General features: G+C 36.6%; 1 protein-coding gene across 1 annotated transcript in view; it reads left to right on the plus strand.

Annotated features, from left to right (window-relative positions):
- Window positions 1-27,035, plus strand: part of LOC124644822 (otoferlin-like) — a 154,704-nt gene that overhangs the window by 72,689 nt on the left and 54,980 nt on the right. The window contains exons 4-7 of the mRNA XM_047184420.1: window positions 16,497-16,849; window positions 18,542-18,805; window positions 19,374-19,560; window positions 21,533-21,595. Of these exons, the coding sequence (XP_047040376.1) occupies window positions 16,497-16,849; window positions 18,542-18,805; window positions 19,374-19,560; window positions 21,533-21,595 (867 nt within the window). The remainder of the gene's footprint in view (window positions 1-16,496; window positions 16,850-18,541; window positions 18,806-19,373; window positions 19,561-21,532; window positions 21,596-27,035) is intronic.

Here is a 27,035-nt window from a genome sequence, read left to right on the forward strand (position 1 = left end):
GCCAGTCACAAAATATCTATGCAAAATACTCTCTTCATGTAAGTTTTAGCCTTAACAGACGGCAAAGTTTAGTGCACAAAGCTTGAAACAATTCAGCCTGTATATCTCCCGTGACGTCACCATCCCAGTTGACAACACCGACATATTACCCCTTTAGAAACAGCCCGAAAATTCTGGAACAATATTGTGCGACTATGTTCAGCAACAGCAAACCTAATGACTTTGGATCCCGTAGGATCCAGTCATTTCATGCTTAATTAATTCCTTTTGCAGCATTCAAAAGTCGCGCTCACTGAAACAAATTGTTTCGTGTAATTTCTAATTCAGGTGTTATTCTTGTGTCGAATGAATGAGAATTTTAATTGATTATAAGAAAATTGTCAGTGTCATGATATTTTTTCGTCAGGATATAAGCGCCGCCAACATCAGGAATAGGAAGATGAATTTCATCGCCCACAGACCTACGCGTAAAGTGGCCGGGAATCATCTCTCGACACCAGGCGCCCGTGGTGTCTTTCATGTCCACCGCGACGGCTTCGTTGAGCGGTACAAGCGGTTCTTAATTGCTCCACCGCCTCCTCCTCTAGCATGACTGCTCCGCAAAAGAAGGCGACGGCATCCCATTCCCTCTCGCCCCGGACTATGGCTTGAATCAGGGCCGGCTCCCGCCTGATCTGATGCAGGCACCTTCCGAAACAACCGTGGCCGATGAGGACCTGTGTCACGTGGAAGAATGCCATGACTCCTCCCTAGATACTCTTCGAAAAAGCTACCTTCTTTCTATCCGATGTCCTATTGCTGAATCGTGCCCAACACTAACCTCAATGGAAATAAAAATACTTTGAAGAACAAATAACATATATTACGTTTCAAAAATCCAACTAAAACTCAAATTACGCATAAACATTTTACTACATAAACAACATCTAAACAGTTCAAACCACAAACACGAAATAGGTTATAATTCCAAAAATGTTGCGCCACTAAATAACATTGTTCTGTATAATGAACACCCCAGAATTTAACTACCGTGCTTAATTATAATGTCTGGCATTTGCTAATGGAATTTCAATTAAACATATCACGGCTTTCAGCGTTGTTTTAACTTCGATGGCTGACCAACGCAGCCATATTGGATGTAAATACGGATCAATTAATTGATTTGTCACCTACATGATGGTTTTATGATTTAAAGTGGATAAAACCTTGACATTTTGAATTTGCGGTGTTTGATAATGTCAGTGGTTTTAAATTAATTGTTGGTGCTAAAGTGCCCTGTCGGGGCTGCGGGATTGTTCGAAAGAGTAACCGCGGTCCTGGTACATAAAAGGCATCAGAAGAATGAAAGCCTTACACCCATTGCGATAGAGATCATTTGATAATTTCCTATCTACAATAAAGGCCTTAAAACCTCAGATAGTACCTAGTATTCAATTAATTTTAAAGCCTGAACATATTTTTGAAAGTGTAAGTTTCCACGAACAGTTTCAGGCGCTGTATTTCAATGGGTTACTTGTTGCGCGCCTGAAGTGTATGGCCTGGCAGTTGGCTGGGGGCCAAGTGTTAGTTTATTGTTTCACCAATAACGCCTGAAGCGGCTGTTTTCATGACATTACAGTGTAAGCTTCGAAAAACTTTGTGTAAACTTTGATATAGGTATTACCACGTTCTCGTTATTTATATAATTAAAACGATTTTAATTAATGAATTTGTTTATATGCTACTTAGCGTTTATACCTACTATGACAAATGGAACCTTTCAAGTCATGATTAAAAGTGAAGACTTAAGTTTTATAGATCAAAAAACCACGAAATAACAAACTGACAAAAAATAATAAACAAACATAGGTACCATTAGCTAAGTATATGTAACTACACAAAAGTTAAAAATAACTTAACATATCGTCTCCATCGATTCTGTCACCATCGCGTTTCGAAGCAAATTGAAGTACTTTCCCCGCCATTTTAACTTCACAACTTTGCACATTTGCTTCCATGCATACTTGCATATGTAGGTACTCGTACACCTGCATAGTTTTTAGCATGTCGAATGAACAGCACGCCTTTTAACAGTAAGAGCATTTCCGTGCACCCGGTCTTATAAATGGAAACAAGTGGGGGCCTAATTATAATAAACTTTAAGTTTTAGTAGTTCAAGTTAGCGCACTCGCAGACTACGGACTAAATAGTCGGGCAACGGTTGGCACGATGGTAGGCAATTTATTTCAAAAGGGCTTATTACACTTTATTAAAGGACATTGTTCCGGCTCCATACATGTTCTGCCTAAGAACCGTTCGAATGGAAAGTGACTTCTATAAACTCTTAAAATTATATGGAATCCTATGAAATAAGTTTTCACGAACGGACACTTCAGGAAACTAAAATAATTACGAAAAAAGTTAATATTTTGAGGTTATAAATAAAAAATAACCAAGCTTGCGTGAAATATCAGAGTAGTATTATCAAACTACACTATACAAAAAATCAACAATACTATGTACAGCTCTATATGTTCTCTTCTAGATCTAGGAAAAGACTACTCTACTAGATACTAGGAAAAGAGATAGTAAATAGTCAAGTTTAAGATAATTCTTTGACAATGATCATTTTATAAAGTTGCATTTTCTGTCTGTCCCTTTGAATGCTTTAGATCTTTAAAACTACGCAATGGATTTGGGTGCGATTTTTTTTAATAGATAGAGTAGGTCAAGAGGAAGGTTTACACCAAGGTTTTACATTGCCACCGTGCGAAGACGGGGCGTGTGACTAGTTTTCATAAATGCTTAGAATTTTTATGAAAAACAACTACCTAAACGCTTTTGCTTTCAACGTTACGTTTCTTAATATATAGTGAATCCACTTTGGATTTGTGATAAAACGCATAAGTTTCCAAAATGGAAGAGTTCCATTCACCACAATTCATAAAATATCGATATTATTACGATGGAGAATTATTTATTTAAATGATTGTTACTACTTTTATATTAGACAGTTACCTAGCTATCTACATGCCATAAGGCGGGAATCGAACCCGCGGTCTATTACCAAGAAGGCACAGACCATACTAAAAATGTCATTACCACACAAAATAATTTAACAGTTAAAGTAAGGTTTACCAATAACAATGAAAGAGGTTTTCGAGGATGTGCAATAAAAACAATATTTATATTCAATTAAAGGTTTTTAATCATCAATATTTCTCAATAATATATCTAAGAACTGAGCTTTGGTATCTCGCCCAGCTTAAATACCAGATAATAGTCATTATGTGGGCACAACAGCCCACTGTTCTACGCCCAACGATACAATTGCAACAGTATGCCTGATGGTAGGAGCTTCTTACAAAGTACACAATTGCGTCCAACAGTGCATTGCATCTTATTATGCTCGACTGCTTCAGACCAACACGTCGTACATATAAGGTCATGAGCTTCAACCTGTAATAATAAATACAAAAAATCATTAGTAAATATCAAGTAACTTGCAATTGTGGCAATTGATTTGAAAACCGAGAAATTGTGTGCTTATGAAAACATAAGTAGGTAGTAACATTCTTATCAAAATTAGAAAAACACTTTCGTAGACCACTTACCATACGGGGAACAGTCCATTGTTGTATGCAACGAAGTATATCTTCGTTTTCTAATACCAAAGAACCTCCAGCAGATCCACAATTTATACAATATACTATATTCTGCATCCATTGTTGTAATTATAATATAACTAAATTCGATCACAGACGGAGCAATATCCGAAAATGCTAGTAAAATCCAGTTCTTTACACAAAGCCGAGTCTACCAAGTACGCAATCTAATCGGAGTCCGTAATCAAGCCAAAGTTGTTAGAATAAAACCATGAAACGCATAGAAAATCACAAAAGAAACGATAGTCGCAAAGCAATCAAACCAATCAAACTGACTTCTAGCAAACTGACTGAAGTACACCAGTGTTGCCAATTACGAAAACTATAATCCTACTCGAATGCCAAGCTAGAAATTCGCGATTCGCTCAAAACCATCTTAAAACATTATACAGAATACTAGCTTTTTTCTAGCTAGTCAGTTTAGGTATTTAAATGAATAAAGTGTTACCAACTAATTTTAATAACCGACTTCGGAAAGTAGGGTCTCAATTCGATCCGTATTTACCGAAATCCCGAAAACTTCCGAAACTGGCAGCACTGGCTGACGGAAACATTTTATAAGGCATCAATAATTGTGACCCTACTTTTTATTTGGAATTTATTTATTTGAAGTGTCCGTGGAATACTAAAATATGTTTCAAACAATATAAAAATAAATAAAAATTATAGTATAATTTATATTCACATCGGTTCTTAGGCCAAAATTGAACAATGTCCTTTAGTAGCCTAATTAGGATTCAGAAAAAGAACGAAATTAGAAGCTTCTAATCACACTGCTCTAAATATAGTTACTAAATCAGTTGCCTGCTGAAATGCAACAAAGGCGGACGTTTATAAATAAAATGATCCAGCGCTGTCCAAAAATCAAAAAATTGGCCTCGCCGTGGCTGTGGCCGTTGGGTCCATCAAAATAAAGGAAAAGAAAAGAAAGACGTGGGTCAAGGAATATTTATTACTGCGAGACAAGTTATCAAACATGAATATAATGGGTGTTTTAGAACCGGCAGACTTCAGAAATTATCTTCGAATGGATTCAAGATCGTTCGATATTTTACTAAGTCTTGTGACACCATATATACAAAAACAAAATACTTTTTTAAGAGACAGTGTTAGTGCAAAACAAAGATTAGTATATAGTAACATTACGATTTCTTGCAACAGGGAATTCATACCAAGATTTGAAATACAGTTCTCTAATATCTCAATCCTTGCTGTCAATAATTATCCCTGAAACCAGTTCGGCTATTTATACATGTTAAAGTTCGATTATATGACCTAAAACGTCTTTTTCTTTCGTCGCCATTCTCAATTTTTCAAATAACAAACGGCATGCGACATATTGATACATCCACTCGCCGAAAGTGCTGCACACCGACTAAATTGACCAAATGCGATCATACTTTCCTAAATTCGACTCTAATTAGATTTCTAAATGATTTAGTGAGTCAGTAGCCGTACTTTTTCCTAAATTTAGAAACCTACCTTCCTGAATGCGATTACATTTGTCTGAATTTAGTGACTAAATCATTTAGACGACTGAATTAGTAAAGTGTAATAAGCCCTAAAGAAAATCGTGAATTAAAACAACATCGTCAGTCGGAAATTACCGGCCAAATACCTGGTCTTTATAATCATCTGCATACTGATTTATGAGCCCAACCAGACAGTCGGCCGACTAAAAGTTTGTAGTATGCACGTCCGTATGCGACTTCATTGTTATTACTTCAGTGTTTCAGCTGTGAATACATGAGTATACCTGTATTGCAATGTGGTGTGTTTTGTTCGAAGCCTCACATCTATAGAAAGTGAAGTCTAAAGAATGTTTTATCTTGTTAAGTTATGTAATTGTTCTTGCTTTACATAATTGACGACTTTAAGTATAAAACCTAAATAAGGAGAGAAACCTAATAAAAGTTACATCTACGAATATAAACCCTGAAAATATTGTATAATCAGTTTCAAAATAAGATCGCTATTTCAGTCGAACAAGAAAACGTAAAAAACAAAAGTATTACAGCCAGAATTCTAAAATTAAGTCAGACTGCAAACACCTTAACATTACAAAAAGGTACGCTTAATTGAAATAATTAGCCGCGTCCCCTCGCTAATCTTGCGAGAACAAATATTAATATAAAGTAATGGACCAAGACTACCGACTGCGCGGAGAGCTATTCACATAGCTGAAGCTTAATCAGTCTCTTTGTTATTTGTGATTATTGTTCCGACTGAATAATGGTGTCATCTCTTCTCAATGCCTCTTTTTTGTACCTACCCGGTTGTACCGCGACTCAAAACCGGACAAATGTAAGACGGACAACTAACGTTTCCGTACCATTTTTTATAAAACGGTCAAAAAATCACTTTGACGAACGGGAGCTCCCATATTTATGGTGTTCTATAGTTTTCAGGGTTTGTTGGTATAGAGGTAATATTATTAGTTATGTCATCATCATCAGTGAAAAATTTTACCTGTTTAGCACAGACGGACGGACAGATAGACACCTAATCTGAGTAAATAATAGGGTCCCGTTTTTTCCTTGGGCACCTATCACAACATCTAATTTAACAAACTTTTCAAAATAAATAAAACCTACAAAGAAAACTTACCATAGGTAAATCAATAAAATAAGTTTTGTTGATTTATGTCGTCCGTGATGTTAAATAATATCAAACAGTTTATCATTTGCTTTTGCCAGTATCAAAATGATTTAAAGGAAATACACTGAAAGTATTCTGCATTCTTTAATCGACGCTCAAAAAGCAAATAAAAACATTCGCTTCAAGTGTTAAGAAGTTTTTTTGATCACTTTTTAATGTCGACACGGAATTCATTTCGAGCGAGTACTGTTCGACATTCCGACATTTTCAGTTTTTCAGCTTCTACCTGTAAGTACTTTTTACTCGTAACTCTTCAACTAAATATTTTCATAAAAGCCCAACTATTTCAGTTCATGGTAATTTTATTTTCAGTTTTACTAAAAGCTTGTATCAGCTTTAAATATAATGCGAAATGTATTTGGGAAACTGCTAAAATGGTAGGATTAATGTTATGGATGTAAAATGTAAAAACTGATGCAAAAAATGTTTTGCACGGAAAACAAAGTGTAGTGTTTATTGGGCTGCAGCAGAGTAAATAAAGGTTGAATATTCAGGGGATCAGGCACGCCTCGCAGGACATTGTTGACCAATTTGCCTATAGCACCGATATCAGGACTAGGAACCTGGCATTGTTTGTCATTTGTCAACCAATGAGTTTGTCATTTTGATCGCGCCAATCTCGAATCTCTGGCCGGTTTGACTAATTCTTTCAATGTAAGACAGTTCATCTATCGACGAAAGTAAGACTAGACTTAAGGGATGCGCGTAGTAAACTAGGGTAAACTAGGGAAACTTTTAAATATTTTATCTATAAAAAGAATCATATGAAAAGCTCCGATGCTTGACACAAAGACCCAGGAACACATAACAGTCGAAATTATGTTATCTATTCAAACAATTAAAACTGTGAAATTAGTTAATCAAATAATACTAACTATTTAATTTTCATTACAAAACAAGCAATGTGGTGGATCAATAGGCATATTATTATATATTTGTTTTTGCTAAATCAACAACCGTCCATATACACATACCTATGCGGAAATTTTGAACAAACATTGCCTGTAAACCATATAAGTACGTTGTACGTAGACATAATGTATTACAAATGCCTACACCTTGAAAGCAAGCCATTTATCTTACAACTCAGCCCTTTTTGTAACTCCCACCCTTCACAAATAAGCTAAATTAATTTCGGAAAGATTGTACAAATCCGAACACTTTTAACTCGAGCACAGTCTGACACGATGCGTCACCGTGTCGTAATTACATAGTAATTTCGCAACACAGTGTCGTAGTTGAAATACAATGATGTGCGTGATTCCGTATAGTGAATTAAAAGTGGTCATTACTCGTGAACACGAAACAAAGTGAGGTTGTACTTATATCGTGTTTAAAATTTACTTAATTACAGTGGTAGGTACCGTTAAGTTATTTAATAGTAATAAATGTAAAAGGATATACCTGCTTACGTGTGTTTTCTTTTGTAAATAAAAGTAAGATTGCATTGTACATACAACAATAGGAATAGCCATACATTATGAAAAGATACATTCTTCTGAACCTGAAGTCTGAAAGGTATGACTTGCCGTGCAAGCAGACGCTTTCTTATGTGCTCAAATGCTTTTGGCAAAAGGAAGCACGCATCAAGAACACATTTTTTTGTGGTGGTATATTCCGATACAAAAAATGTCTAAGAATTTTGAACCACCACTTTTCCGTACATAATATTGTATGGTTGCAGGAAAATTCTTCTACAGCGTAACTAAGAGTAACTTCTTAAAACCAATTTATAATTTTGTATATAATATACTACTAATGAACAGTAGGTAAACTTTAAGTGTTTCCAATAATAACATTCAATACCTATAGATCGCAATGATTAGCTCAGGACACGTGTGGGTTGCACCGAGACGTGCCGGCTCACACCTCGTGCGTATATTGCTAGTTTGCTTGTTACCTACAGGGCCTACACGAGTGCGACAATTTAATTGACATCTATATATAGTCGTTGCAATGTTACCTGTTAGAATATATGTCATTTATCGTCCCTATCTCTCAAAGCGATTTAGTACCTACATCTGGTTGAAAGAGTTGGCACTGAAAGTCGTGGGTAAAGAGAAAACCTCTCAAGTATGAGTGTGGGGTCAATTCCAAGTCAGGCAAATACCAATGCAACTTTTCTAAGTTTGTAGGTATGTACTTAAGTCTTGGACACCAAAGACTGTGTTTCGGATGGCACATTAAACTGTAGGTCCCGGATGTCATTCAACATCCTTGACAGTAGTTACGGGTATTCAGAAGCCAGTGAGTCCGACACCAGTCTAACCAAGGGGTATTGGGTTGCCCGGGTAAGAAGGTTGAGGAGGTCAGATAGGCAGTCGCTTCTTATAAAGCACTGGTACTCAGCTGAATCCGGTCAGACTGGAAGCCGACCCCAACATAGTTGGGAAAAGGCTAGGCAGAGGATGAGGACACCCTGATGATGGGTACTGGGTTTTAGGAAATGTGGTGAACTTACAGTACCTACGGTGAAATCACAAAAAAAATATTTTCGCTTCCATACCTGCAAGTTATCGATTCAGATATTTTGATTCACAATTCGAACTCCATTCGAATTTTCAACTTACGATTTACGATTAGGATTCCAGTTCCACGTATTATCGTACGGTCGAAATAAAAATAATGTTTATGTGTACGATTTTTTGCCGTTTGTTGTTCGTCTCGATCCCCGAGGAAAATAACGTAACGTGCCCACGGCTTACATCTATACACGTAAATATTTACCCAAGTCAATGAAGTACGTATTTTTAAATATTACCTAATGAGTAAACGTAGTTTATTTTTGTACTGTTTACATATTTTGTACAAAACTTTGACATTGTTTTGATGACGTAGAGTTTGAACAGGACGAGCTGTGTCCTAAGTTTTGCTCGCTTTTGTCTGCTTTCAACTAACTTTACTAGGTAAATACTATCTCAACTGGTAGCTCAAAGCGGTAAGTAACATTTTCGTGATTGTGATACATCATATAATACTTACGTAGCATCAATGTCATGATATCATTAGATAGGTATATCTATCACAGACATATCTTTTCAGTCACTTGTCTATTAGTAAAAGTCATAAAAATGTTCATGCTTACCTTATGACTGTCCACTAATTTATACCTATGTAAACTTATACCTACTTATTACTTACAAATCACACAGTCCGGATATCAAACCTATGTGCCTAGTCTAATACAAACTAACCAAAATTACAACTGCTACGCCATCGCATCAATGTATTAGGTTTACAATATTGTAAATAACTACTCGTATGCTATAATCACAATGGAAAATATTGTCCACAATATAATTTCTATTCGTTCCGTGTTTGTACACAAAACCCTACGGCCATAGTTGACATGAACGTTGAAATATCACTTCAATTTTTAGTTTTATTTACGTTGCCGATGAAAAACTACAGCTGAATTTTAATATCATTTTGAATTTTAATAGCTTTTTTGATAAAACTATTAGTATGCTAACTTAATTTTGTAAACTATGAGTTACAGTTTTCAATCAACATCTACAACCCGGGATTTTCACAGACAAAATATTAGCTCATTTGTATTTCACTTGTATGTTTAATAATTTTACATAATGTAGGTAGGTAGCTAAGGTTGTCTCTGATAGACATGTAAATACTGGTAGCTACTCAACTGCAGCCAGAGTAATACCTGATTATAGATCTGGCTATCAACACTTAATATTTTAGGCAGTGAAAACCTTCACACATCGAAAAGGTTGCATCACAATCTCTCACCAAATCGATTGCTTCATTCTACGGAACAAATCCAACTGAACAGACACTAAAAAGCGAAGTACAAAGAATACTGAGCACCAATCAGAGCTTCCACAATGCCGACAAAGAGTACAATCCAGTAAGCCTTAGGGATTGTTCACACCAAACGTATTGTCCGCCGCTTACTGTGAGTATACTCACTGTCTGCCCCAGTGTGAACGTCGACTCAATCTGCAGTAAGCGTACTCACCAAACCGACAATAAGCTATAGCGTACGATGCGCTACATGTGTGAACAAAAGAATAGGCTCGTGTAGGTTCACACTAGATGCGTACGCTGAGCGGCTGACTATTCTACACATAAAAGAGCTCAGTATTTGAACCCCCCAATCTTCATACATAACAGATGCTATGTCTTCCCAAGCGCATCTTCGTAAGTTTCTATCACTAGATTCTTCTGAATTCGCATTCCAAATACATTCTCTAGAATGTACTTCTTCAATAAACTTTTCGGTGTCGAACATCGCGAGGTGTCACGTGTCACGTCTGTCCTCATTGAAGTTTGTTTCTCGAGCGGCGGAGCGGCGCTATTCGGCAACTGCGTCCGCGTAGCCAATCCGCGTCCACCGTGCATAGTCGCGTAGTAAAATAATCGGCCACTGAGAGTCAGCGACAACAGACGACGTAATAGCGTATAGTCGGTACGGTGTGAACAACAATTTCAATATATATGGAAAAGCAATAAACTGCGTAACGCGCGCTCACAGTCAGCGGCTGACAATACGTTTGGTCTGAACGATGCCTTAAAGTACCCGCAGATCGGAGACTAAACAGTTGGCCGACAGTTGATCATTTTTTTTTAAAGAAAATTAAAGTTTTTAGGCTGTCTGAAAATTAGCTGATCGTTCGAAAATTGTAGTCAGAAGCCAGTAACCAACCAGTCTTACCAAGGGGCATTGGGTTGTCCGGGTAACTGGATTGAGGTCAGATAGGTAGTCGCTCCTTGTGGCACACTGGTAATCAGCTGCATACAGTTAGGAAGCCGACCCCAACGTAGTTGGGAGCAAGCTCGGGAGATGATGATGATGAGGTGATGTGCATATCACCATTCGTCTTGATACTGACTTAAAAGCCCAAATAAACTGTCGGCCGACTAAAAGTTTGCAGTCTGCGGATATAAGCCTTAAAGTTATTGAGTAGTTGCACAAAAGAGAACTTAATGAATTGTCTTGTAGTCGACAATGGCTTGTTAAAGCCGGCCCCGGGCGAAGCCGGAGGCTGCTATTGGTGCGAACACTGTTTGATTCTTATTTCGAGGCACCTAAATGTTCTCCTTTTATCGTAGACTAGAAAGACTAAGAATTTAGGTGTAACTAGCTAGACGTTTCGAAAAAGCTTTGCTAGGCCTGTTTGAAATTAAAAAATGACGTTGACTTTGAACCATGCATTGCAAAGATAAAGAAAGACGAAGCTGCCAAAAGATGAAAATATTACTACATGCTTAGACGAAAATATATACTTATCACTTTTGTTAGGATATTATGTATCAATCAGTTTTTCACGTAAATCTGAGACAAATGTTCTGCCGAATAGCATAACAAAATTCATAGTTTTCATTAAAGTTTCAAGCAAATATTTATTTGCCGGGTGAGTTAGATTTTACAGGGTTCACCAACTAATTTCTAAAGCAGTTTGTGAGTTGAAGTGGATGAGAAAATTAAACATTTACCTTAGTTATTCGTTTTAACGTAGTTTTTACTGCAGGGGAACATCGTCCTTTGGAACGAATGTTAATAACTGACGCTGTGGCTATTTTTGATTGCATTAAAATCGTGTGTAATGCCTTTAGCAAAACTAGACGAGTTTCGCTACGTCCACAAGAAAAAAACGTGTTTATGATTTACTAGCAACCTGCCCCGGCTTCGCACGGGTAACAGTATTTCTTCACGACTTTGTGGATATTATTATACATATGAACCTTCCTCTTCAATTACTATATCTATTAGTTCTAGTAGTTTTAAAGATTTAAGCTTACATAGAGATATAGGGACAGAAGCCGCTTTTTTATATATACTATGCAGTGATACTTGAATTAATATTGAAAAGATTGTGATTTCCTCACATTAAAGCTCATACTTATCAGTCCAAAATAAAATTTCTTCTATAACACACATAGACATACAGACCCACACGATTCCCACTGATATACCTCTAATATAGCAAGCTTAGCATAAACACGAAAGCTACACAATCTAAATGAGAACGCCTGCAGATATTTCCCCTAAGAAAACCATTGTTACAGGTTATATATTTTAGACAGCTTCCCGCCCCATTACAACGTCGTTACCATATACCCAGCAAGGTATTACCCATTACGCCGACATCTCAAGAAACTCGATTTTAACTCAAGAAATCCCTTTACATAGTTATTTTTAGCGAACTAATGAGAATACGCCTTTGCAAGGTTTTAGAAGCTGTTTTTTGATGAACAGGCTAGACATGTAGGATGTTTTTTCGAAGGAGTATTTTGATGCACCCACTTCAAAATTGTTTTCGTAACGCAATTTTCTATTTTTAAATAGCCTTGAGTTTTAATACTTTATTTATTTGTGTAATGTAAACTTAGGCATATAGTGAAGTAATAAATAGATACGGAGCTAACAGACTTAGTTTTTTCAGATTTTAATTAATTTCAAATGTATAGTGTGTCGTCGTCATCCTTCTGACCTTACTCTAATTTTATTTGTGGTCGGTGCATTACGTTTTGTCCTCCCATGCTCTTTTATTTTCTGTCATCTCACAAGTACCATTCTTTCTAACCATATCGACTTTCACACAATATGCATTTTTCACGACGTGACTTTCATTCGTCCTCGTGTGGGTATCGAAAGCTGCATATTACAGAATTCTTTTGTTTTCTTTATTCTTCGACGCAGTTGAAAAGGCGGTGCCTGAAAACGTGTCTACTGATTGTTAGTGTCAACTAGCAAATTATAGCCACACGTCACAGAAGTCATTCTAAACAGTGTCTAGTGTTTATCGACTATCTAATGACGTATTAGTGTGAAAGAAATTATGAGGTAACAATAAACAGCTGGCATTTTCTCAGATTCTGACGTGCTATGATGGGACTTTGCCTACAATTAAACTAATGAAGGGATTGTCGCCCCAGCATTTATGCAACGCCATAATACGTAGGTGCAGCTCTGAAACCTCCACTGAAGGTAGCACTTTCTTTCTAAAATTATACGCCGTGTAAATAAATTATTTTATGTGGAAAAGGCAACTGAATTCGTCAGTTGCGGCAAGAAAAGTAAAATAAAACTCTCCATCATTAAACAAACTGCAACGAGAGCTAATGAATTGCACACAACCATGTGAATGAACAAACAAACAAACCAACAAACAGACAGAACTTCTAGTAGCGCAGTTTCCACAGTGGAATCGTCCGTGTATCACGTAACTCGAGATGGAAAATTGTACATTAAACAGAAACAGACTCGCTGACGTACGTTCCAATTTACGCAGACTAAGCTATCCGTAAGCGGTGCGGAGTACTATCTTCAAACAGAGATATGTGCTGATTTGTATATTTTAAATTTTAAGGTATTATTCTAGGCTGCCTTTGTTAAAGAGCAAGCAAGACTGTGACGTGAAAAAATATAATAAATGAATTTTAATATGCGAAAATAAAATATTTTTATGCATAATTATTATTATCCCTGAAGTCAGACACGTAAAAAAAATGTTTTATTTTCATTTCATCTCAAAACAATTTACCCTACAACATAACATGAATTTTTAAAGCGCTTTATTTTGTCGTTATGTCACCTCTCTTTACATAAGTATGTTACATTCAACAGTACACAGTAAATACCGGGAACAAAGAACATTGTTTCACCAGAAACCAGTACATTTTATTCCTTTGATCCCTCTGTTCGTCACAGTTGTGTTGTGTCAATCAAAACTCAGTATCGGTCAAACAGTCGAGCCAATAGCTACAAAAAATACTTCTGTTTTGCTTTCACAAAGCCTGCCATATGTCAATGTGCCTTTTAAAAGGACAAATACAATAAGGCTTTTGGCCTTTTGAATAAAGAACATACCTCTCAAGTGTGAGAGTGTGGGTTCGTAGGCAAGTACCAACGCAACTTTTCTAAGTTTGTATGTATTTTCTTAGTATATCTTAAACCACCAATGACTGTGTTTCGGAGGGCACGTTAAACTGTAGGTCCCAGCATTGAACTTCTTTGGCATTGCGGGTAGTAAGAAGCCAGTAAGTCTGACAACCAGTCTTACCAAAGGGTACCAATTTATTGGGTTGCTCATGTAACTGGGTTGAGGAGGCAGTCGCTCTTTGTGTCATTGGGAAAACGACAAGGCGGCTTTTATTCTTTCTGTAGATTTCAAAAAATCTTTTTCCCATTTCAAATTGTGGATTACTTACTGTGTCCATTCTGCTGTGAGACAATTACGGGACATTTTACACTAAATTGAACCCCGACTTTTCGCGGAATATGTACTTTTATACAAATCGAGATTTTGGAGTAATGGCTGCAAATTGAATAAACAGTAGAAATTAAGACTTCAGAAACTAGCTGTTCGTAATATCATATTTTTTATTGCAATTTATAATTACTTTCAACTAAGGTCGCAAAAAAGAGGTCTTAATTTTAATTTACAAAGTGCGAGTTAAGTATATATTGAAACGGACAGTATAATAATTACTGATAGGAAGTTAATTATCGCGTTTAATATCTTCTCTTTACAGGTATATTTCTGTGAATTTTAATTACCATTTACTGCATCTCTAATTGTAATATCCTCTTGTAAACAGTTAATTAAGTTTTTTGTGCTTTTTCTATTAGCTTCATACTAGGAAAAATTATCAGTTGTTTTAGATTTTTTCCTATAGGTAAATGATTAATTAAGTTTTTCATGCAGTTTTTATTCAGCCGCTTGAATATTGTGTATATTTTATTGACTGCTTTGTTCAGTTTTCGAAGCATATTTTTGTAAGGTTTCCTTTGTTAGTTCGTTGTTTATTCGGAATCATACTCGTATCAATGTTTGTTGCTTTATTCTCGGAATAGTAAAATGAAACACAGAAAAATACGGATTTGTTTTTCCAGGTAACAATTGCATACGTACAGCGATATTTTGAAATAGATGAGCTATCAATTAAAACTATTTGAAATACTCAGAAGTGGTAACTGTGTTTTAGTTTGAAATATTCTAGTCAAACACGAAGTTAGTTTTTGCAAATTGGGGTTAGTCGAAAACAAAGGACAGGTAAACGACAAACCCCTTTCCGAAACAATAAAGAAAAATAATTTTCACATTTCTTTTCTAAACACTTGTCGGTCATCGAAGTTAGAAAAACAAGAAATTGAAAGCAAACCGACTTTATTGTTCTTTAGAAAACTTACTCATTTAAGAGCCGACAAAAGACTTTTATAAACATTCACGAATTATACTAATGAAGGAAAAAACCTTAATATTGAATTGTGTATTTATTTATTTAAGATTATAGGTAGGTGAGTATGCAATCTGGGTTATGGGTGCTTAATTATTACGACGTCTGGAAGGCCTCGTGACGTGAGGCTCGTAAAGTCTGTGTGCGCACAATGGCGAGGCGTGGATAATTCGGTAGACCTCGTAGCCTCGGCGGGTATCAAATGGGCCAACTGTTGCTTCTACAGGCTAATATGAATTGATTAGGTGCTCGGCCGAATAACAAGAGAGCTAGTTTGTTGCTCGCTTCGTCTTTGTCTATGCCTGTAATATTTTGCACAGGTTCTCTTGTGCTTTGTAAAGTACAATGGCCTTTGTTCAGATAATTTGTCATAATAACGTAATTATTGTAACAGATTTTCTTAGCAAGGACACTTTTTTAAGCTGCAAATATGGCTTCGCCCCCATGTCAGACTTTTTGTAGGACAGATGGTCGGGACAGATACTAGGTTTCTCTGACTGTTTTTTGTAGGACGTCTGCGTTGCACTATTGTTATCAATGTATTCTATTTTTCTCCTACAAAAAGCTCCCGTTTTCAGATGTATGTGGGCAGCCTATTACATATACAATTTGTGTAAAGAATAGATAAAAATAAAACTACTTACATCCTATTTTAATAATTGAGCTCTTGAATATTTTTTCATGATGTCTCAAGTGCTACTTATTTCAAAATCAATTTCACTCTGTTATTATACAACGTTGTTTGTTCGAAGATAGTTTGGGTGCTCAGTATCAACCCACTAGGTCGGCATTCAATTATCTAGTGTTTGTGTTGGAAACACGCCATCTGTTGCATTTCCTGAGGTGTTTACTAAACTAGCATAATAACAGCTCGTTTGCATTCTAGAAAATATTCTAAGACTTTAATAACCAAGGCAATATTGAAAGTACTACCGCATTTTCAATTAAAATCCAACCTTGCATCTTTAACAATAAGTCTCTTTTTCCCAGGTCTTTGTGGACATGGAAGTGTACTACACGCCACCTACCGGAATTTTAAAAGAAGAACTCTTTCGAGGTGAGACCAGCTCCTTGAAGGGGTCCTCTCACAACATACCAGTTCAAGGATCAGCACCAGTTCCGATCCACGGAGCTGCTGGCTACCACTCAACCCCTGGGTCTTCTAGAGGGTCTTTAACTAGATTATCTCCTAAAGATTCAGAGGACAATGTCTTGGAGGATGTTCAGAGGAATATAGAGACTCTTGAGCAGTCCCTTCGTAATAAGGAACAGGCACTTGATATGGATTTCTTGGAGGAAACACGAGCTCATAAGCTGAAGACCGCTGGGAAACGATTCCTCAGGTAAGATACTTTCTTTTTACGCACATATTATGTAGGTGTAATTTTACATCTGTCGTCGTTGCGGGTAGTCTGAAGCCAGTAAATCTGACACCAGGCTTACCAAAGGGTATCGGGTTGCCCGGGTAACTGGGTTGAGGTGATCAGATATGCAATCGCTCCTTGTAAAACACTGGTACTCTGCTTCATCCGGTTAGACTGGAAGCCGACCTCAACATAATTGGGAATAAAGGCTTGGGAGCTTTCTAACTTTTTAGAGTTCAAATTATATATCGTAACTATTTCACAATGTTACTACTGTGAGAATAAGTATACACTGTTTATGGACTACTTTAGTCTGATGTTCTTCGGCTGCAAAGGTACAATAAATCCGAGGTTTATGTTAGGACTGGTGACGTCATAGAGCATTCGTAATTTACGTTCGTAGTGCCGTTGTGCCCCAATCCTTGTTTGGTTACAGACTCTCCCAGGGATTAGAATAAACGGCTTGTAGGATTCAGAAGTCAGTTCTTTGGTTCAATCTCATGGCAAAATGTTTTAAATCTTTATTATACCTAAAAACAATGAATCCTTATAGCCCTCGGTCAGTGTGTATAGTGAATGGTGGAATCGTTTAAGCTGGAATTGTACATGTTTCAAAGCAAAATTAACACAAATAAAATTAGGATAAGTGCACTAGGATGATGATGAGAAAGAATAACAATTATGAACTATATTGTTGTGTATTTTCGTTCACATTAAAATGATATAACTGCTTCCTGTAACGTTGTAGTTAAAAATAAATTGTTACCTGAATTTTGTAACAACACGGTGCACGCCATGAATAATGATGAGCCTCTGTTTTCGTACGACTTTTGAATATTAATACAAAATATGTGTTGCCTATTAATTTGCTACTATTTGGTTGTAAACCCACACTCAATTAGTAATGAATACCACAATCTGCGTGTCCGTGGGTTCGTTTGTATCAATGTGCCTATTCGTGTATTAATTCATGGGGGTTCAAACGCCATCGGAATATTAATAAGGCCCAGTATCATTTAAGAATGGTGTTGTTCCCGGACACCTACACAATCCTATTGCCAAATGTCATATGTAGATTCGAAAATTCGGAAATCCAGTGAGTACTGACGTAGACTGAAATCGATTTGCTCTTTTTTGACGGTTTGAGAACACTTGAGAGCTGAACTGAAATGTGTGGATGGAATCCGTACTCCCAAGTGTATGAGCGCTTAATTGGGACCTCCAATCTGCAGGACAGGACCACCTGACCTAAAAATTAGACTAAAATCTTGCTGTCGTACCTCAAAAACTTTAAACGTCTGTTGAACACTTGTTTAAAAAAATGACAAACTATGACGTTGAAATAAGCTCCGTTTTGCAGCCACAATTATTTTAGACGAGTGTTCAACAGATGTTTACGGTCTGTAGGAAGGCAGTGAATGCCTAACTGCCAAGCCTGAGGTCCCGGGTTCGATTCCCGGTTCGGTCGACATTTGTGTGATGAGCATGCTTGTTCGTCGTGGTCGGGTGTTATAATATGTAATGACATATTATGTAGCTGTACCTATGTGCTAGCACCCATAACACAAGTTAATTAATAACTTACCATGGGGCTAACCGACCGTGTGTGAAAAGGTGTCCCGACATTATTACTATAATCTGTAGATATTTTATACTATTCTTTGTTCCTAGACGTGGCTTCACCCTCGGCAGTGAGAAGGCTCTGGTTGAGTTGCCAGAGCGCAAAAGACCTTCAACTCTGAAGACAGTCAAGACTTTTATGCGCATCGGCAAGGTTCGGCCTAGCCGCGGCAGCAGTGATGAGGAGCAGGGTCTACTGGACACTCCTGGACCTTCCTCGGAGCCAGATCGCCCAACAAGCCAGATTTCTGTGTCGTCAGATGAGGTGCTGGTGGATGTTCATTCGCCTACTGACACGCCTAAGTTTAAGAAGCTGTAAGTATTAACCATGGCATTAATAAAATTTAGTTCTAATTGTTCTAAAATTCACACACAATAGTGCAGAAAGAACTTTATATATGTTTTTTTTTTTTTAATTTCTGGGTCACTCGCGGTAACGCCGCGTCCCGATGGAACTATTTTCTACTTGAACAATATAACCTATGTCCTTGCTCAGGCTGTACACTATATTTGTACAGAATTTAATTAAACTCAGTTCAGTAGTTTTGACGTGAGACCCGGGCAGACTATCAAGTAGTGACCATGCACACATGTTAAATTAGTTATAAATATAATTGGTCAAGTGTCGGTAGTTCTATTTCTGAGTTCGCTAAAGTTTTATTGGGGCGTGTCTTATGGGATTTCTGTTTAACCACCGAAGTCTGGAAACTTGATTACAAAATGTGGTCTTGTACTCATATTGTAGGATCAGTTTACAGTTCGTTATTTTGAGAAATACATGCGTGATATTATGACTGTTCACCTTACGTTTTCAAGTCTTACCTTAGATTTTCTCAACCTTTTTGGACATCAAAGTTTCAATTATGTCTCATTCGTCCTCTAGGCGTGCAGTCATCGACACCGGCTGCCCCTCGGCACTGAAAGCCGCTGACTTCCAAGTCTGCGTCACGGTCATCGAAGCCCGCCAGCTGGCCGGCCTCAACATGGACCCTGTGGTCTGCGTGCAAGTCGGCGACGTGCGCAAATACACCAGCGTCAAGGAGAGCACCAATTGCCCTTATTACAATGAGGTAAGGTTCATTTTGGTGTAACATTTGTTGAAGAGTAGTGGATTCATCTGTTGCTCTTAAGTCAGTCGTGTGTAGTACTTGTACTAAATATTTTGAGGTTCCAGGCCCTTGTACATTCTCTAAGTATCTCAACTTCGATGTAGATGAGGGTTTATTCACACCAAACTTAATGTCGACTTGCAGCTATCTTCTGAGTGCATTCGTACTCTCGGTGCTCATAACCGCACCTCCACTTAGAAATAGTAAAACTTACGTCAAACAGTACCACAGACCAAATTATCGACTGTTCTATATACGGGAGGTTTGTAAAGAGAATATAACATTAATACATATAAAAGCCACAGGTATCGAGAAAGGAAACCGGTATTGGGTTAACAAGTGAGCAGGCAGCGAGCAATATCAAGTAGCTCTATAGAGCCTTTGTTAAGGCGTTACTTTCACAACATTATACCTGTTTCTTACCTTAGATACTATCTATTGTAGAAGATACTTGCTAGGTTTTATATATTTTACTAGCTTCTGCCAGCGACTTCGTCCGCGTTAGAGTCGGACTTTGTGCAAAGAGAGGAAGAAATAATAAACACCAGCCCATCCAATTATCTAAATCTATGCGTACTTACTGCTACTTTAAGTAATAAAATGTAAACTATTAATAATTTGTAATTTGAACGAATATTTAAACACAAAAATAACTAATAGATACCAACCTATTTTATAAAATAACAACAAAAGAAAGTTAAAAATAAATTATTTAAAACCTAAAAGTCGCGCAATAAGGTTGAACGCTCTGAACGTCTGTTCGCATCAATCACACCAACAGCCAAATATTGTATGAAGCTCGAGCAGCCACCGCGCCGCGAGTCGCGTCGAGCGCGGCGACCGTTGCACAAAAATGATCCTTATAGCGTGCGTGATTCAGTATTCACGCGCGGTGGCTTATTACCGTTTTTCATGTATAACTTTGGTGTTTCTTTACCGATTTAAGTCATTCTTTTTTTAATTAATAGATAATACTGTTAACTATGTTTAATTAGTGTGAGTGAGTGTTATAAACGAAATAGTAGACAAATATAATCAGAAAGCTCCGAACTGCTAAGCTACCGAGAGTTTTACGTGTTATTGTGAGTCAACCATAAAAGATATATATGCTGCCATGGGATATTTTTTACATAATTTTATGAAGAATATTTCCGTCGTACATGGTTTCTGTGTAGCTGTAACCATTAAGGCTGCACACGCGACGGAAGCTTAAAAAATGGAGTAACTTCTCCCGTTTTCCCAACATTTACCTTCACTGCTCTGCTCCTATTGATCGTAGCGTGATGGAAAGTATCCTATAACCTGCCCAGGAGTATGAAGAATATTTGTGCCAAGTTTCATTAAAATCCGTCCAGTAGTTTTTGTTTCCATAACGAACATACAGACAGACAGACAGACAGACAGACAGACAAAAATTTTACTGATTGCATTTTTGGCATCAGTATCGATCACTAATCACCCCCTAATAGTTATTTTGGAAATATATTCAATGTACAGAATTGACCTCTCTACAGATTTATTATAAGTATAGATAAGCCATATGACGGAGAAATCTTTAGCGAACTTCATCAATGTTCGGGCAAATTATACATCAGCACTATTTAGAATTAGCAAAATGTTGTAAAATTATGTTCAAAGTGAAGTAATAAACAATTTATTTATTTATTTATTTATTTATTTATTTATCTCGAACTCAGAATATGTCACGGTGAATTGGCTGGCCATTTACAACTAATAAAAAATAATATTATTGAATAGACAGATTAATACTGGAGGTCAGATAGGCAGTCACTTAGTGTAAAACTCAAATCCTCAGCTGCATACTTTCAGTAAGACTGTTGACCCCTACATAGCTGGACACAATATGTCAGAAAGAATTGTGAGTGAGTTATTTTTTAATTACTGAATTAAAATAAAATATTCTTGTCCCCAGTACTTCGTGTTCGACTTCCACATGCCGCCGATAATGCTGTTTGACAAGATCATCACACTGTCGGTAAGTTAATTTTAACTTAAATAAATACTTCTTACAAGCGATGGTTTTAAGCGCACCGCGAATATGTATACTGAGATGACTGCTGAGAACTTAATTATTTAGATTAACGCTTGCGTTTTTTGAACATATGAATATTAATGACAGCGTGGTTAAAAACTAAAATAATGAATTCACTGAATTATTTAAAGCTCGTGCTACGAAGCCTCGTAGTAACTCGCTACGTAGTACGTAGCGTCGTAGCACACGTTAGAAGTGCTACGCCGAATCTTAGAGTCCTATATATATTATCATGTTTGACTTTATAAAATTATGTACCTAAGTAGGTACTTAAAACGTCTTAATATAAATTATGTTCTTGTAACTTATGTCTTGTGCAACGCTTAGCTGAGATCTTACAATTGTATTCTTCATATAGACTTTATCATCATTTCTCTCGTGAAAATTCTTCTCTTAGATAACAAAAGGTGGGCTACTTTCGCACTAAGCTATTGACATAGCAGTATTAAGAATTCATTGACCAATTTGTGTGCCAGCCTAATTTCATCGCGGAACGCATTAATTATTCGGCAAAACGTAGCCATTTTGTATTCCAAAGACCTTGGAGGGTAGTCGAAATATTTTTTCCCCGTTATGTCCGTACATTTGTCATTATTTGATTTATGTGACCTGTGACGGTTTTCCGGTATGAAATGAAATGTTTGTTCAAGGCTGTTTTTATGTCAATTTGGGAAGATAAGTTACAGGTACCTAGTTCCATTTTTTGTTATTTTACTAATAGTTAATGAGTACATATAACATGTTCAGCAGTGGACGTCCTATGGCTGAGATGATGATGATGATGATGACATATAACATAGGCAGGTATGCATAAATTTAGATACGGCATAAATATTAAGTGAAACCCATTGGTATACAAATACTTACGACCTTTCAATCTAAGTACCTAAAACCTCTGAAAAAGACAACCTTTCTATTTATAATCCATACAAATTAAAACAAAAGAAAGTAAACTTCCCTTCATAAAAAGACAGGGCATTTCATGAGTAATAGCTGGATAATAACTATATAGCCGCCCATTAATTAAGACTGTTATTAAAGAGGGCAATTAACAACCATTCTTTATACCACACTAACTACATAACTATTTATATAATACATTCATTATAAAAACTTTCACTCAACTTCTTGACTTTATTAATGGCTTTACCAAATGGCTTCATTAGACGTCATAATCTGCCTAGCCTTTTCCCAACTATGTTGGGGTCGGCTTCCAGTCTAACCGGCAGCAGCTAAATACCAGTGTTATATATGGAGCGACTGCCTATCTGACCTCCTCAACCCAGTTACCCAGGCTACCCAATATCCCTAGGCAAGACTGGTTTTCAGTCTTACTAGCTTATGATTACCCGTAACAACAGCCAAAGATGTGAAAACGACAGCCGGGACCTATTTACAGTGGCTTCTGAAAGAAAGAACCTTATTACAAGATACTTAACTTAATGATCCATCGATCCCTTTGACTTGCCACAAGCTGTTCGAGCCCAAGAATAAGAAATAACATAATAGCTAGATAATAGGCCACAACTGTCGGTTCGATAATTTCCATAATTTCTTGTCAACGATGATAATGGTCCACTTAGTTACTTAAAATGCACTTAACAAGTCTTAAGGACTTATAATTCTCTTGACAAACGGGGAAATTGTCCGTTAGTACAATTAAGTGCAATTTTCTGTCGATATTCTTATGATTTGTACATTGTAAATGATACTCGTGTGTTGACTGTTCACAAGTTGTTGGTTTTGCCGTCATTTTGACCCACTTTGTAACTACACGTAATAGCATCTGCTGCATTTATTATGAAAATCAGAACGATCTACATCGAAGTGACACAGAATGAAAAGAAAATTACAATAATGCTTTGTGATATCGTCAATCTAGAGTGATTGTGACGTAAGGATTTTATTTTCTTGTTATTATTTTACAGATTTATTATATGTGTTAAATACCTAAATAGATTTGTTCCACATATTTTCTCTTTTCCTTAATATTCAATGTTTGACGTCATCTCATAAGGATCATTCTTAGGTACTTACTAGCTAGGTATATCATCTACCTACATAAACAAAAATAATAGACAGGTTATTAATGAGTTTCTCCAAAAATAGGTCTTCATCATTACAATAATCTAGGCTTATTCCGAGGCTTAGTTTATTTTGATTCAATTACCTCTAAATTCAGCCAATACAGGCTACAGGCTGAAGGCAGGCTTATATAAATCTCCTGGATTTTGGACGCCCCAATTTCCCGCAGATAAACCGACGATTAATTTGCCATCACGCCTAAATATTATTAAACACCTGACATTTCGGAATAACTCAATTATTTATAAATTACTCATAAAACATATTAATGTACACAGTATCGTATATTTTATTTACATTTGTTAATGAATAGGTAACTACTTTTTATGTAAAAGGCCACTATTATAGTTAATTATATAATGAACATAACTAGATAATAAATAAAGATACTAGTGTTCTGTTAACATATTATAGTATTTCAAATAATTAATATCAAGTTAATGTAAATGGTCGTAAAAAGATCTTTTTGAATCTTTGAAATAATTAAAAGGCAATCAAATATTTTACTTCGTGTAAACTGGTCCTCAGCTGCATCCAATTAGACTGGAAGCCGACCCCAACACATTTGGGAAAGGCTAGACATATGATGATGCTACCACATAACATGGAAACGTTATAACAACATAAATAATTATATAATAAATAAACCCAAGAAAACATGAGAAACAGGATAATCTCATAAATTATGTGGCTTAATATTCTTCTCCAATGTTTACATATTTACTCGACACCAGAACTCGAGGCTTTTCCTCTTATCATTATATTTATACTTGCTGAAATGTAGGCACGTGTCATTACTAATACTACAAATATATTCAAGTGACCTGAAGACCTGATTTTTTATGAAATCGACTTCTGAATCAAGAAGTTTTCATTGAAATTAAACCTGACTGAATCCTTTCCCCTTTCTGAAACCTTGAAAAACTTGAAGCATAGGAAAATGAAATTTAATACTACAGTAGTAAGGCTTCTTTTAAAGTAAAGGCTGCCAACATTGAAAACAAAACAATGATTGTTGAGACGTATTTTACGAGCACTAAAGACTAGAGAAGCCAAATTATTGCGCGAAGTAAAATTGAGTTTTTACGTTGATTATAACATAATATTTTAATTGGCGTATTTTAGATGAGTGTTTTCTTTTGTGACATATTGTCAAGGCATTTTGAACTTTATGTCTTGAGTCACAGCGTGTATTATAGCAAGGGTAAAATGCTACTAGTTAGGGTGTAATTCTTATAAATGAGATGGGGAATTAGGTAATACTCGAGCGTCTTACTCCAAGCTTGAATGCGTAACTTTACTGAGTGAATCCTTAAAACAATGCAGTGATGATATTGCTGTATTTTGATAATTGCTGGGGACCTATTATCCTTGTTATTGTGAAGCGTAAATAAGCGACTTCGTGTTTCTTAGCAAATATTGAGTAATAACAACACAAGGTAAGGAAGACGAATTTCGAGTAATTAGGGCGAACCGAGCTCCCGGTTACAGTAGGTAATTTAGTCGGTGAACAAATAACTGTAGATTGCAATACTTATAGCTGATTTTAACGCTTATATGGTGATCGTGGACAGAGGTCCTTAATATAAATTTAAGTATATGAGGTCAGTATACCTTTAAATAAGTATATAATCCCAAGATGCAAAGCCAAAAATAACTTATTCCTGAAAATAATAATAAGATATTATCTCCCAGTATGATTCGTGCTCTGCAATGACAGATATCAATCAAATTCTCGATCTAGCATAGCAAGGTTGAGTATTCATAACTTCAAGATCTTATTTCGTTCATAGATCTTACGAGTGGCCCCGATTCAATGGCCGTAAGTGTACAGGTTCAAGTAGATAGAGTATTTCGACCAACAAATCAGATATGGGATATGTTGAACTTAAATTGGACACTTAGATAAGCAAACATCAATGACATTATACGTCGGGCTCTTGTTGCCGTCGGGGTACCAGCTGTATTAGAACCAAACGGCTTGGCACGCGACGACGGTAAGAGACCAGACGGCATGTCGTTATTCCCTTGGAAGATGGGTAGGCCGAAAACCTCAAGCGGCAGAAATATAGTGGCCTTGTCGGAAACTATATTTTCGAATCGTTTGGGGTTGAAACCCTCGGGTCCTGGGGTCCGAATGCCCACATTCTATTTAAAGATCTCTCTAGGCGGCTGGTTGACGCTTCGCATGACAAGAAGGCTGGCTATTACCTCGGACAAAGAATCAGCATGGCGATCCAACGAGGTAATGCTGCCAGCCTCTTGGGCACGCTCCCAGTTGACAGCGATGGGGACGAATTTTTTGACGCTTTTTAGTTGTTTGTTTTACTAGGATAGTTTTTGATATTTATTGTAAACTAGCTTCCGTCAGCGGCTTCGCCCGCGTGGTGTGTTGATAAAAAGTAGCCTATGTGTTAATCCAGGGTATCACCTATCTACATACCAAATTTCAATCAAATCGGTCCAGCCGTTTTTGCGTGATTGAATAACAAACATACATCCATACATTCTCACAAACTTTCACATTTATAATATAAGTAGGATACGTATTGTAAATATCTATGTAAATAAAAAACCCAGATAAGTCTGAATATATTTAAAAAATAAGTAAACCCAAATTGAATAGTAGGGACAGGAAAAAATGGCCCAAAAGTAATTTTAACGATATTGATTGCTGGTTTGCCTAATATTTCTACATCCGCAATTTTCCACACGAACCGCTGTTTTTCAGTGTACTTTCAATAAATGCATATTGATTTGAACTAACTAAACGAACGTGATGGAATATGTTACGCATAAAAATTGCCTGTTAAAGCCAGGTCTTAGGTGCCTCAATAGGTTTCCAGTCAAAATCAATGTTTTTATTACATTTAATACAAAACAACACCACTATTAGACATTAAACTTGCAAGAAAAATACCGCTACTTACCGTTATACGATATTACGCTTCACCGGGTTATATTTCACAGGAAGCTCACGAGATTAAGAAATAACTCTATGTATCATATTCAATTCAATTATATTATCATATCAAATTCAAGTCAATTATATATACAGATGCACTACTTACTGCTTATTACGGCATAGTTGAAAGCCACTTACGTTATGGCATAATATTTTGGGGCAATGCGACCGAGAAGGAAACAGTTTTCAAGGCACAAAAAAGATGTGTAAGGGCAATGTTTAAGCTTCAAACCACCGATAGCTGCGAACCTTATTTTAAGAAATACAAAATCTTAACGTTACCCTGTTTGTATATATTAGAAGTGGCTGTGTTTGTAAAGTCGAACCCGAGCC

Source organism: Helicoverpa zea, chromosome 31 (genome assembly GCF_022581195.2).
Source record: "Helicoverpa zea isolate HzStark_Cry1AcR chromosome 31, ilHelZeax1.1, whole genome shotgun sequence".
Classification (NCBI taxonomy): domain Eukaryota; kingdom Metazoa; phylum Arthropoda; class Insecta; order Lepidoptera; family Noctuidae; genus Helicoverpa; species Helicoverpa zea.